General features: G+C 44.7%; 5 protein-coding genes across 5 annotated transcripts; 3 read left to right on the forward strand and 2 right to left on the reverse strand.

The window, feature by feature from the left end:
* Positions 1 to 1788: 1788 nt before the first annotated feature.
* BDB00DRAFT_949151 (SH3-binding, glutamic acid-rich protein-domain-containing protein) lies at positions 1789 to 4105 on the reverse strand (the record flags this gene model as incomplete). Its single annotated transcript, XM_053129566.1, has 5 exons — positions 1789 to 2100; positions 2208 to 2954; positions 3061 to 3261; positions 3482 to 3808; positions 3890 to 4105. 5 exons carry the CDS (start codon positions 4103 to 4105, stop codon positions 1789 to 1791), a joined length of 1803 nt encoding a protein of 600 aa, XP_052985602.1.
* A 177-nt stretch (positions 4106 to 4282) lies between these two features.
* Positions 4283 to 6481, reverse strand: BDB00DRAFT_796425 (Alpha/Beta hydrolase protein). Its single transcript, XM_053121461.1, has 6 exons — positions 5973 to 6481; positions 5753 to 5883; positions 5573 to 5673; positions 5130 to 5462; positions 4918 to 5047; positions 4283 to 4796 (listed from the first exon to the last, which is right to left on the reverse strand). The coding sequence occupies exons 1-6, from the start codon at positions 6193 to 6195 to the stop codon at positions 4644 to 4646; spliced, it is 1071 nt and encodes a 356-aa protein (XP_052985603.1). The 5' UTR covers positions 6196 to 6481; the 3' UTR covers positions 4283 to 4643.
* Positions 6482 to 6765: 284 nt separating this feature from the next.
* BDB00DRAFT_753457 (regulator of chromosome condensation 1/beta-lactamase-inhibitor protein II) lies at positions 6766 to 8142 on the forward strand (the record flags this gene model as incomplete). The annotated part of the gene is made up of 3 exons (XM_053118696.1): positions 6766 to 6969; positions 7059 to 7232; positions 7297 to 8142. 3 exons carry the CDS (start codon positions 6766 to 6768, stop codon positions 8140 to 8142), a joined length of 1224 nt encoding a protein of 407 aa, XP_052985604.1.
* Positions 8143 to 8969: 827 nt separating this feature from the next.
* BDB00DRAFT_796435 (mitogen-activated protein kinase HOG1) lies at positions 8970 to 11721 on the forward strand. Its single transcript, XM_053121462.1, has 12 exons — positions 8970 to 9090; positions 9170 to 9237; positions 9356 to 9403; positions 9573 to 9702; positions 9800 to 9843; positions 9934 to 10033; positions 10135 to 10182; positions 10259 to 10415; positions 10495 to 10566; positions 10680 to 10759; positions 10835 to 11090; positions 11188 to 11721. The coding sequence occupies exons 2-12, from the start codon at positions 9182 to 9184 to the stop codon at positions 11310 to 11312; spliced, it is 1116 nt and encodes a 371-aa protein (XP_052985605.1). The 5' UTR covers positions 8970 to 9090; positions 9170 to 9181; the 3' UTR covers positions 11313 to 11721.
* Positions 11722 to 11818: 97 nt separating this feature from the next.
* BDB00DRAFT_230144 (uncharacterized protein) lies at positions 11819 to 12316 on the forward strand. Its single transcript, XM_053116564.1, has one exon. The coding sequence runs from the start codon at positions 11932 to 11934 to the stop codon at positions 12220 to 12222; it is 291 nt and encodes a 96-aa protein (XP_052985606.1). The 5' UTR covers positions 11819 to 11931; the 3' UTR covers positions 12223 to 12316.
* The last annotated feature ends 335 nt before the right edge of the window (positions 12317 to 12651 follow it).

Genomic DNA, 12651 nt, shown 5'->3' on the forward strand with positions numbered 1-12651 from the left:
ATGTATATGCACATGGTCAACTATCTTGCCCAATCGTCTAGAGAACGAGAATGTAATACTTAACCTACTGTACTACAGTATATTTGCTCGCAGAAGTCTACGGGACGAACACAGTCGGTTGTCGCCTTTTGTCAGGGTAAATAAAATGGAACACTCGATAGAGCGGCGGAATCTACACGACAATATTCAACCTATAAAGCAATTTCACATACATACTCTCATTTCACACCGAACAGAGGCTCGGATCGAACGAAAGGCGCAACGCGCCGAGAATCTTCCTTTCCTGTGCACACGTACCCCTGAGATGTTACATGAAAAACAGCGCAATTGCCCTAAGAAACATTGTACCCAACTATATGTATAATGCTGTAGATACAGTAGAAGCTATCAAAATAACATTTTATTTTTTTTCTGTATCCATTGCCTCTATTACTTAATACATATCGTGGGAAGGGTGTTCTTTATGCTATCGCGTTGTTTGTTATCGCACCAAAATAATACATAGGAATGACAATGCTCATCTCGACATTTTCTCTTTCTACAGTATTAGCCCAGAAATGGACCAACTCGTCCTGCTCCTTCATGACCGACTGCCCCGCAAACTACATAAACATTATCTTCAGTTCTACTTTTTTCTTTGTTTCCTTTACAGTATATATTCTCTATCCTCATTGACCACGGTATTATCTGCCAAAAAGAATACTACACTCTTGCTTATCAACGGCTGCATTTTCTCATGGCCATCCTTTTTTCTTACCGGAGACGCTACGCAGTCTTATTGGTGACGGATCTGAGTACGCCAACCCGATGCCTGGCCAAGGGGTAGAATATATATTTATGCACGGAAAACTACCGAGAAGAAAACGATCAAAACAGTCTATCCAGGTTCAAGCGCTTTCATAACCCAATACGACCTATGCTGTACTTGTTAGAATCCGATGTACTGTATTTGTGGCCTTGTTACTAAATGCGATCTCACATAAAGCCCGTCTCTCTTTGCCTTTCGCTATGATTTCAATGAGCTCGAAGTTGAATTATGTTAGTTGGTACCCAGTGTTGGATCTATCCTTGAATCGTTTTGCGCTGGACGGATATGATAATGGATCGTGATTTCCGCAATACAGAAAGCAATATCATAGGGGGGCGACTCAGGATGAACAAAGAAGAGCTGGTGAATTGACTCAGAATTTTCCTATCTTCAAGGCTAGGCTTCGATTTGCTTGGATCTATGCTGCATTAATACAAGTAATATTCATCATCATATACAGCTGGTGTCTATATGTCAATGCTCATTTAGCAGCTGTACTCGTTCTGCAATTCAATGGTAGTATATCTGTTTTCTTTTATCTCTCCTTTCGGCCTTGTTGCTTCTATTACGATGATAATGGTGATGAACCTTGATTATGAGCAACTTTGTCTACACATAGTAATCTGTATGATATATATTCGTAGCCATCAATATATTGTGGAATATAAATTCTAAAAGGATTTAATAAAGTATTATGTATATATTTTACGCTGACATGGTATCACAGTAAACGAAACCTAGAACAATAATCTTGCATGTCGTCTCTGCTTTAATTTGTGCACAGCTTTTATACTCCTGAAGTCGACTTCTTATGAATCTTAGTGTAGTACATATATACACGCATGATGCAAGAATTTATCATTTTTAGCTAGTGCAATCATGAGCGTTATTATACTATTGTTGTGTGCAATTATTAATATTAAAAATAAGCTATTATTTGTGCGTGAAAAAAAAAACAGAACTCATTTACAAATTACATTCTAAAAGTTTAAATCAACTTTAGAAAAATCAGACTGCGCCAACTCCTTTTCAATTTCTTTTAGTAAGTCAGCGTCTTCATCGTGGGTGGCATTGTTGATTCGCTGTTGCTGGGCAATACGCACAGGCGGAACAGCGGGTGCTAAGGTCGTCGGCGTTGTAGGTTCATTGGATGACAGCGATCCCGATGATGGTTGTGATCCTTTCCGTGGCAACTTCCTCGTAGCAACGCTGAGCTTGATATCTTTTTCTCGTGGACGCAGGAACTCTGAAAGCGTGCCTGATTCCACTGCACGCATCACTTCATCGTATGGCTATATGTGTAGTGTTGTGGTGTACAAATAACAGAAATGAGAATCCTTCTTTTCATGATGAATGCATATCAATTCTATTGACAGCATAAGTGAGTGAAAGAACTTACACCACGGTACTCGCCGCCGACAAACACTTGAGGCAAGTTCCTTGTATTACCGACATTCTGACGACGCATATGCTGAAGTGCTGGCTCGCTTTGTGCCACATCAACAACCTGGAATGTGATTTGTTTTGACGTAAGCATGGTCTGCAGGGACTCTTGGTTGCGCTTGATTGTAGGGTTTGCCGACACGCTCGAGACATAGATCTGCACGTGGGATGAATCACGGGGCACTAGCTCAATCTCCTGCTGCTTCATAACAGCAACAGGCCATCGCATCACTCTGGCGCTTGCGGATCCACCTGTCTTGCGCAAGTTGATGGGCTCGCTATTCTTCTCCAACAAGACCATGCTTGCACGCTTAATGTGGTTCTGTAACTCTGCCTTTTGGCCCTGTTTCATGACCGACATTTCTTTCTGATGTGATTTCTGCAGACTAGCCATTTGGACGGAATGTGCGTGCTCCGACTGCTCAAACTCCTGCAGCAGTTTCTCAACTTCGCTGTTCATATCGCTCTTGGCACGTCTTTCCACATTCTCCAAACGTTCCTTTAAGATTTTGGTGTCCCGTTCGTGTTTGTTTTGCAGCTCGTTCAAAGTTTCGGTTTGCTTGCGCTCCAGGTTTTTGATGGCACGTTCTTGGTCCGCCTTCAGCTCACTCAGGGATTGTTGATGCTGGACGAGGACGCGGTCTTTTTCAGCCATTTCCTCTGCGTGTGTTTGCAAGGTTGCCTCGTGCTTCTTTTTCTGAGCCTAATGTTTGTTTTCTTTAAAGTTAGCATGGTTTTCTTTTCTGTTAGAGGGAAAAGGAGGGAGGAGAGGGAGAATGTGATGAAAAGGATCTCATGTTTATACGCACCTCCAACTGCTGGTTCAGTTCTTCCAACTTTTGGATCATGAATTTGTCACTTTCCAGATCCATTGTCAACCGGTTCAACCGCTTCTGGCGCTCTTGATCTTTACTGCTATCTTTAGGACTGCCATCAGGTGGATTTTGTTGGGACCGTAACGTTGTCAGTTCCTTTTCCGTCTCTGCCAGTCTGCTCACGGCTGCATCGTTCTATCATTGTTCCAGAGAATGGCATATTTAGTGCTTTTTTCGGCTGATAGGAGCTCCAAATACCGACCGGGAGAAAGAACAAGAAGAAGGGATTTATGGATTGCGGAGAACAAAGGGGATGAAGGGAGGGGGGGATGGTGGAGCACCAAAGAAAAGGGGTCGCTTTCTCTCTCTTAAGCCCAAATGTAAGCAAGAATTTAGGGAGCAGAAAGAGACTTACTGCTTTCTTTAGGTCTTCGAGCTGGTCCGTTACTTGCTGTAATGCTGGCTTGACGGCTGCTTCCTGTTTCCACTTGGCCTGCAATTCTTCCAGCTGCTTGTCTTTGGCTTTGAGCTGTTCTGCTAGCTGCAACTGCTCCTCGTCCTGCTGTTGTTCCTGTGCTTGTATCTTTTGCATCAATTCCTCGATTTCTTTCTCCCGTTGTTGTAACTTGAGCTCTTTCTGCTGCAGATCCAGATCGGCCCCGGATTTGTGGTTTGAAACAAGTGAGCGTAACTCTTCTAACTCGGCCGATTGGCGTGCAATAACATCGAGATGTTCTGTTTGCTGTTGTGACAGTGAGTCAAATATGTTGTTGAAAATGACTGAGTGGTGCTCTCTTTCTCTTCTTTCATGTCAGTAACAAACCTTGGTTTTAAGCTCTTTGTATTCTTGACGTATCTGTACTACTGAGCTGGCAATACTTGGAGGTCGGTTGCTAGTGACAGGCGGGTGTAGTTGTTGTTGGGGTTGCTTTTCTTCTGGTTGTTGCGCAGGTTGCGGTGTTGGTGACGGTTGCGCGGCAGCCGTTTCTAAAGGAACATTCTTACGTTTGTTCTTCTTCCTGCTTCCAAAGCAAGGCATACTTTTGTGCTGTCTGTGATGATCGAGCTAAAGAGCGAGAAGGAAAAGATCAAAAAAAAGTTTAACGGAAATACGAAAAGGAAAAGAAGCGAAAACAGATATAAAGCCTTTGTCTCTGAAAAAGAAAAAGAAAGCGAGTAAGTGAGTGAAAGATCTACTCGTTCTAGGACTCTTTAGGGGCTATCTCACAATGTGACAAGAGGAGTTTATTTTTTGCTATTTTCATGCTCCATAAGAAAAAGGCATTTAATGTACATGCTCCACCTGCCCTTTTTCCACTCACATACATTTCTGTATCCTTTCACGCTCGCACTACATACTCATCACTCACACGAGCGCCAGGGGGAGGGAGCTTCTCTAAGGTACTACACGCGCTTTACATGTTTTTTTTTTAGTTTATCAGTATTTTGTACATATAAATAACATACACACACGCTCTCTCTTTCATACATGTAGTATGATTGCTAGAACAGGTATTAGAGTGCTAGGGAAATATAGAAATACAGTGCCAAGTGTTGTCCCTAAATAAGTTCATTGCCTATTGAAATAGAAATTCCTGTATGGCCGAGTTTACTTGTTGTGTATTGGTGACCATGGGCATATGGCCTGCTCCCTGGATCAGCAAACGAGTTGGAGCTTCTTGCAAGTGTTCTTGAACGATGTCCATGGTAGACGGGGGAGCCATTTTATCCTTTTTTATAGATGAACTTCGATTGTGAGCAATGCCAACGGTAATAGCGGTACCAGCAGCCATAACAAGGATTGTTGTTATACTTTCCCGATATGGAGATCATCATTGTCATCATTCTTACCTCAGAACCTCCTATTATCAGAACTCGGTTCGTTGATATCTTTGACAGGATCTCCGGCGACGGTATTCTAGCACGACTCATGAACCGTTTCCAGACACTCGTACGGCTCATCAAGTTCCATCGGAGCTGTCTATAGCTCTTTTTGTTTTAGCTAATATATTCCCTGCGTCATGATGCTATTGCTGACAAGAAACAACACAGTAAGCACATACCGTCGCCTTGTTTCTTCATCTGCCTCTTCACCGAGGAAGCGGTTGACACTTTGACTGTGCAATCCGCCTTTCCGGTCAGCTCGTCGGCCCCGGTCGATGAGCCAATCGGGTATGAAGGGCAACATCTTTTGTCCTCGCTTTTGTTTGGCGTCCAAGTGCAGTCTGGGACAGCAGATCATGACAAGACCCTTCAACTGGATGCGTGTTGCGAGAATAGAGGACACCAGACAGCCATATGAATGGCCTATGGCAATGATTCCCTTGCTGGTATCCAAGGTTTTCGCTACGGCTTCGATATCCGACGCTAGTTCTGCAGTGTCATACGATTTCCAGCTATTATACATGATGACGTACGATGTAGTTGTATAAATATTTGCTCTCTTTGGACTCCACGTCGTGTGGGGAAATCGAATCAAAAGAATCAAACAGTATTTTTCCCTTACTCTGTAACGACCTCACTGGATCCGCAGCCAAGCAAATCAAGGGCCACGACGCGGGATGCATAATCACAGAAATATTTGAGTTGTTCTTCCCATTGTGATGCCTAAGCGCAAAGGTCATGAGTTTGTCTTTTTTTTCCCCACAGCAAACTTTCTATTAATTCATTTTACTTTTTTCGTTACCTGGCCACCTAAACCATGGATAAATAGCAATAGGGGTCGTTCGGGCTGTTTACCAGGTAAATTGACTACGCGAAGACGATGACCACGTACAGTCACCATCTCGGTATGGTCAAGCAAATACCTCGAGTCGGCTGCCACATTAAGAGAAAGAATGAGTGAAATGTTTTTCTATGGTTTGTGTTTGCAATTCATAAAGTAGTAATTATAGAGGGTCGATTACACAATGTCAGTAATTCTTTCTCGAGGGGGGTATAGCCTTGCTTGCGCAGGGCCATGTAGGATGCGCCTATAATACCAGCAGTGGCAAGGATAGCAAGACTCATTATGCTTTGGTTATATCGATGGCGGGTGATAGATATGGAAGAGGAGGAAGGATAAGAAGTCATGTTTGGGGTGTGATGCGAATGAGAAAAAAAATAGATGAAAGGGGATAAAGCCCGCATGACAACGAACGCATAAAGGAACAGTATCTTTTGTACTGCTAGCAAAGATCCAGTTCTCAATCAGGCTTGAATTGGACCCTATACGCGCTGCTCAGTATGTACGCTAGGATGAATCTCAGAGAATGGATGTAGGCTTTGTATGAACGGATAATGTACAATGTACACGACGATAGAGACAAGAACGTTTTATTTATTATCAGCGATGATGGGAATATGGCGACCCGGAAATGCGGGTCAATGCCGATTTCCGCAGGCAAGCCACACAGCAGAGCGCGTCATTTCGAGGTTGTGCTGCTCTTTGAAAAAAAACCTGCTGCATACTCGTCTTTGTTTCCCCTCTGTCCTCTTTGTATTTTCACTCTTAAACAGCACCATCCCACCTGATTATATTCTAGTTGCAAAAAAAAAAAAAGTATAAAAATAATGGCTGAAGAACCCATGGATATGTCACCTGTGCAGAAGCGCGCGCGCAATAATCTCGAAAGTCAAACAAGCACATTATCCACACAGCCTTCATCACAGTCATCAACTACCACTCGCGGTCGCATTTCTCGACAATCATCATCTCAAATGGCAGATCTTTCAGTTCCTTCTCTTCCCGAAGAGACAGGCCACGTCTTTGTTTTCGGTACCGGTGACACGGGCCAGCTCGGTTTGGGCGACGAAATGCTTATTCGAAAGCGCCCAATGCCTCTCAAAGTCCTCGATGATGAGGAAATTGTCGACGTTGTGTGCGGTGGTATGCATACTATTGCTACTACACGCGAGGGAAGGGTAATTAAATACTATATTGGTGTGGATATATATGCTTCGAGTGGGAAAAAGAGAGAGCGAACACTGACCACGTCACTACTTGCGGTTAGGTATGGAGCTGGGGCTGCAATGACCAAGGTGCGCTTGGCCGTTCGGGCGAAGAATATGAGCCTGCCCGCGTAGAAAACCTTGACAACGAGCATATTGTCAAAGTTGCATGCGGTGACTCGGTGACGATCGCGTTGAACGATGAAGGCAGATTATTCTGCTGGGGCACATTTAGAGTAAGTTTGTCTGGGGAATACGGACAAGAAGCGTTTATAAATTGATGGTTGATATTTGAATCAGTCATCCGAAGGTGCACTTGGTTTTTCAAAGGAACAGGATGTACAGAAGATCCCTGCTGTGTTCGAGCCACTCTCCAAAGAAACGATTGTCGACATTGCGGCTGGTGCTGACCACTGCGTCGCATTGACGAACGACGGCCGAGTCTACACCTGGGGTAACGGCCAACAATACCAATTAGGACGCCGTATTTCGGAGCGGCATAAGAAGAACGCCTTGATGCCAGAGACACTGCGACTGCGCAACATCAAAGCCATTGGTGCGGGCGCGTACCACTCGTTCGCACTGAGCCACAACAACGAGCTTTACGTGTGGGGATTCAACAACTTTCAACAATGCGGCCTGTGGACCGACGACAACCGGTCCCCGCCAGATCAGACCATGCCCACGGTCATCACCACCCTTGAGGGTCAAGTCAAGCAAGTTGCAGCCGGTGAGCATCACTCGCTCGTTCTGATGGAGGACGGCCACGTTTATGCGTTTGGCCGCGCAGACTCGTCCCAACTGGGCCTGCCTTCTGCGGTGATCCAGGAGCTGACGCAAGACCAAGGTGCAAACGGCGACACGACCAAGAGTGGATTCAAGCGTGCGATCGGCATGCCTACACGTATTCCCAACCTCGAAAACGTCAAGGCGATCTCCAGCTGCAGCAACCACAGTCTTGCAGTCACAAACGAGGGTGTTGGGTACACGTGGGGCTTTGGCGAGACATCGGCACTAGGCAACGGGTCGGATGAGGATGAGGAGGTACCGTGCCAATTGACGGGACAAAAGTTAGAAGGATTCAAGGTGCTCCGTGTCGCTGGTGGCGGCCAGCATTCTGCCATTGTGGCAACCAACTCCCTGTAAAAACACACATCATATACTCTCCTAAATAAACAACACCGACTCATAACACACACACGCACACACACAGACACATCTTTTACATACTCAACAAACAAACGTACTTCTTTTTTCCAAAAACATGGCATAAACAAATAAAGTGTACTCTCACTCTCACTCTCACTCTCACTTTCCACTATACACGCTTAAATAGTGGAGACTACGAAAAACGTCATTGTCGCCCGCTGGGTTTTCTTCGAGTCGCACAGAATTGACGTCAGTCGGTGCTTTGTGAGGTTTTGTTTCGATCAGCTTCATCATCTGAAACAACAAACAGACCTCCGCACATGTTCAGCAAACAGTCGATAAAACCCGCAAGACACCCGCTGCTGGGGCGAACGCGTACTGTGCCTGAGGGCGAGCGTATTACGGATCATATGGGGGAGATCAGGTGCATTCTAACGCATGTTGCTCGAGAATGATAAGACTTCGCGCGAAAGGTAAAGCAAGCTGCTGCATTTCGCATATGTATAAAAACCTAAGCATTGTATTCTATGCAAATGAGCGACTGTTTTTTTTTAAATTTCCACCACACTACTGCTTCTACAGCTTGATAGGTGATACGGCGTTGACTGACTTGAGTGAGCTCATTTTCGCCACAACAATAACAACACAGCCCCTGCACGAGTACATCACCTTCTTGAGCAAGCAAAAGAAGAACAGACACGATATTCACTTTGCAATGACTATGGGAGACAACCACTGCTTTGAGGGCAGGGAACCCGTTATTAGCAGGAGGCAGTGATGATCCGCGCGTGTGGGTGCTACGAAACATCCATTGCGCGGAGTCTACGTATGAAAAATCTGCTTGAGTACGTCGGAGAGCACTAGAGTTAGGATTCCCGTCCACCTCTTTTTCTTTCTTTCTTTCGAACCGCAAACCGGTAAGAAAAGGCTGTTGCAAAATAGGAGGTCCAGTGATCTCTCTCTTTCTTTTCTTTCTGCTCTACACTAAACGGCGTTCTCATTTGAAAGCTTCTTGCTCCATTAGACCTAACACACTATGGCCGAATTCGTAAAGCTCTCCATCTTTGGCACCGTTTTTGAAGTCACCACAAGGTTTGCATACGCGCGCCTCCCTTTTCCATACATTGTGTTCAACCGCGACAAATAGCACCACACTGTTGAGCAATTACGTTGTTTCAATCAATTAATCCTCTTTACTTGTATTATTTAGATATGTCGACCTGCAACCAGTGGGCATGGGTGCTTTTGGCTTGGTCTGGTACGTTACGTTCATATTTTATTCTTCCCTTCTGTCTGTGGATTCAGTAATGGAATGAAAGAGGGGAGCCACTGAGAGTGTGAACGATGGGGGGGGAAGTTATGTTGTGGCAAAAGACGGGAGATACCGGGGGTAAAACTCATAGTGATATATGTATACCTTGTAATAGCTCTGCCAAGGACCAATTGACAGGCCTGAACGTAGCTGTGAAAAAGATCATGAAGCCATTCTCGGCACCAGTGCTCGCCAAGCGAACGTATCGTGAGCTTAAACTTCTCAAGGCACTGCGACATGAAAATGTATGAAGTAGCTTAGCTTAGTTTAGCTTTTCACCTGCATGGATATACTGACGTTGCGTCGACTGATATGTTTACAATCATTACTGCCTTTCCATAGATTATCAGCTTGAGCGACATTTTTATCTCGCCTTTGGAGGATATGTAAGTTTATATTAACGAAATAGCTACAACGCACACACACAAAAAAAAAAAATAGACAAATCGCGTGGCTCATCAGGTGGTGTACTCTAGCTATTTCGTAACCGAGCTCCTGGGCACCGATCTTCACCGACTGCTGCAAGCACGACCCCTCGAGAAGCAATTTATCCAGTACTTTTTGTATCAGATTTTGGTAATTACACGAAGGGGTTGAAGGAGGGAAGCAAGAGGTGATAACATTGTGAGAAAGCGACCTCACACAAAGTGCGTTTTTCCGCTGGTATGCTATTTCAGAGAGGCTTGAAATACGTTCATTCGGCTGGCGTCATTCACCGAGACTTGGTCTGTATTCTTGTGTATTGCGTGCATGGTAACTTTTTTTCTGCTACGGAGCACTCATGAGGGATGCTTTTTATAGAAACCCAGCAACATTCTTATCAACGAAAATTGTGATCTGAAGATCTGCGATTTTGGTCTGGCGCGTATCCAGGATCCTCAGATGACAGGCTATGTCTCCACGCGATACTATCGTGCTCCGGAGATCATGCTGACCTGGCAGAAATACGATGTTGCTGGTAAGAGAGTGATTAATTCTATATTGGATGATTGATTCATACTAACACCTTTTTTCTTTGGAAAAACGTCATAAATCAGTTGACATTTGGAGCGCCGGTTGTATCTTTGCTGAAATGCTTGAAGGCAAACCCTTGTTCCCGGGAAAAGATCGTAAGTTTGAATGGCAAGGGTAAAATATCGGGGGGGGGGGTGGGGAAGGGGCTCACGATGGCGCTTTTCGTGGAGCTCGATAAGCTGACAGGGAAAAAAAACTGTAACTGTAGACGTCCATCAGTTCTCCATCATCACGGAATTGTTGGGCACACCCCCTGACGATGTAATCGCTACCATTTGCAGCGAAAATGTAAGTAGAAGAAGAAGAGGGGGAGTAGGACAATGCCAATGGAACACACTAACATTGAAAGGGGTGGGGGTCTAGACGCTTCGATTCGTCAAGAACTTGCCCAAACGTGACCCTATTCCATTCTCCCAACGATTCGCAGGACAGGATCCTCAAGCAATTGATCTGCTAGAAAAGATGTTGATGTTTGATCCTCGCAAGCGTATCACAGCCGCCGAGGCACTTGCACATCCCTACCTGGCTCCTTATCACGATCCGTCTGATGAACCGATTGCCCCAGAAAAGTTTGATTGGTCGTTCAACGAGGCTGAGTTGCCTGTAGACACATGGAAAGGTACGAGAAGGAGGATTGGGGGTGGGGTAGAGAGGAAATCAGCTGTGTTTGTTGTCAACATGAGTTGGGAGAAATAACAACGATATTTTCCCTGTAGTAATGATGTATTCCGAGATTCTGGATTTTCATAATGTCGATAACGTCGATGGCTCTCAATACCTTGGCACTCCACTGACGGGCCCAGGTCTAGAGGCACAGGACCAGTCCTATCAACAACAATAGTTCTCTCTTTTCCTATCTCCCTTCTTTCTTCCATTGATATCCCTCTTTTTCCTTTTCCCAAGTAGAAAAAGTTGCGCTTACAGCGGATCGGAAGCTGACTTCTTGCACATGTGCTTCTTGTTGTTTACGTATTCCCCTTCTTTCTTCCTTTATCCCAAACTTCTAAACACTTACTTTTCTCTGCGACATATCATTTTTGCCCTTTTTGCTGCTATTGTCTATGGGGTTGATCTTGGTCTTCTCACCGTTTGTGCTATATTACTGTTGCTATAAGTAGGTATACGTAGTACATTATGCGTGTGCTCCCCAAGGCACTTGTACAGCGAGCATCACCGCTTAAACACATATCATATGACTTTTGCGCTTTTCTTTTGGGAATCTATGTGGCAGCAGTAGTGATATGATCTCGATTGCTTTTAAACTGACTGCATGTTTGGAGCCATATGTATCTTATGCAGATCATTTATTACAGCACCATTCGGATCCTCAGACTGTAGCCTCTTTTGGATTAGCGTTTTTCCATACAGCCATGCACGTGATCTTCATAAAGAACCCATACTGCAAGCACCGTTCTTCGCTTTGCCCATCCTCGTAAAACGACAAGAGCACAATCGAGCGTATGCTCTGGCCAATGTCTTTTGCTGGGGTTGTCGATTTTGAAGTCAACTACGACTTGCCGTTCATGACCGTCGTGAGCAACTTCTATAGCAACCTTATCGAGAAGGATTTGACAGTCCTTTGTTTTGATGAATCACAAGGCGTTTGTAAAAACACTCTTCAAGGCACGTATATCCTGCCGTCTTGGAGCGGTATCTCTGGGGGTTCATATGCGCCACAGAATAGAGTCATTGCTCAAAGACCACGCCGATACAGTCTCGATCGACCGGATCACTTTTCCAGAACGGCATAGCTGCTGATTAACAAGTGCGATTATCTTACTGTGACTCCTAAGCAGCGAGGACAAGATGTCAACTCAAACTACAGTAGGTAGATCTCACGTACTAGAGCTGTCTTTGGAAAAGACAAAGCATTAAAAAATGACAAGACATTCCCTTTTATGACTGGGTGGCGCCAGGATGAAGCCATTTACCTGCGTTTATGTCTTTGACGGTGAAATGCGACAAATGTATTATTCTTGATATTCCTTTTGATTGGACAGGTAACGTCAGTGCTCGTATCTACCGTGTTATTTGCCGTCAATATCCAGCAGAAGGCGATCCTGGGGAAGTGATATATAGCGGTGTCGCATATATTTATCTCCACGAACACTCTCGCTCATTTGTTATATTGTATAAAAAATAATATTTTGGCATATGTAGTAGGAAGATGTTAGCGACAG

This window comes from Zychaea mexicana, assembly GCF_025766255.1.
Source record: "Zychaea mexicana strain RSA 1403 chromosome Unknown BDB00scaffold_2, whole genome shotgun sequence".
NCBI classification, from domain to species: domain Eukaryota; kingdom Fungi; phylum Mucoromycota; class Mucoromycetes; order Mucorales; family Lichtheimiaceae; genus Zychaea; species Zychaea mexicana.

Coding starts and splice junctions, on each gene's coding strand:
- BDB00DRAFT_796425 (XM_053121461.1), bottom strand. CDS start 6,195: ATGCGGGCTTTATCCCCTTTCATCTATTTTTTTTCTCATTCGCATCAC. Junction 5,674..5,752: donor TCCATGGTTTAGGTGGCCAG/GTAACGAAAAAA, acceptor CTTTGCGCTTAG/GCATCACAATGGGAAGAACA. Junction 5,048..5,129: donor GATGAAGAAACAAGGCGACG/GTATGTGCTTAC, acceptor AAAGAGCTATAG/ACAGCTCCGATGGAACTTGA.
- BDB00DRAFT_796435 (XM_053121462.1), top strand. CDS start 9,182: ATGGCCGAATTCGTAAAGCTCTCCATCTTTGGCACCGTTTTTGAAGTC. Junction 9,238..9,355: donor GTTTTTGAAGTCACCACAAG/GTTTGCATACGC, acceptor TGTATTATTTAG/ATATGTCGACCTGCAACCAG. Junction 10,183..10,258: donor GCGTCATTCACCGAGACTTG/GTCTGTATTCTT, acceptor TGCTTTTTATAG/AAACCCAGCAACATTCTTAT.
- BDB00DRAFT_230144 (XM_053116564.1), top strand. CDS start 11,932: ATGCTCTGGCCAATGTCTTTTGCTGGGGTTGTCGATTTTGAAGTCAAC.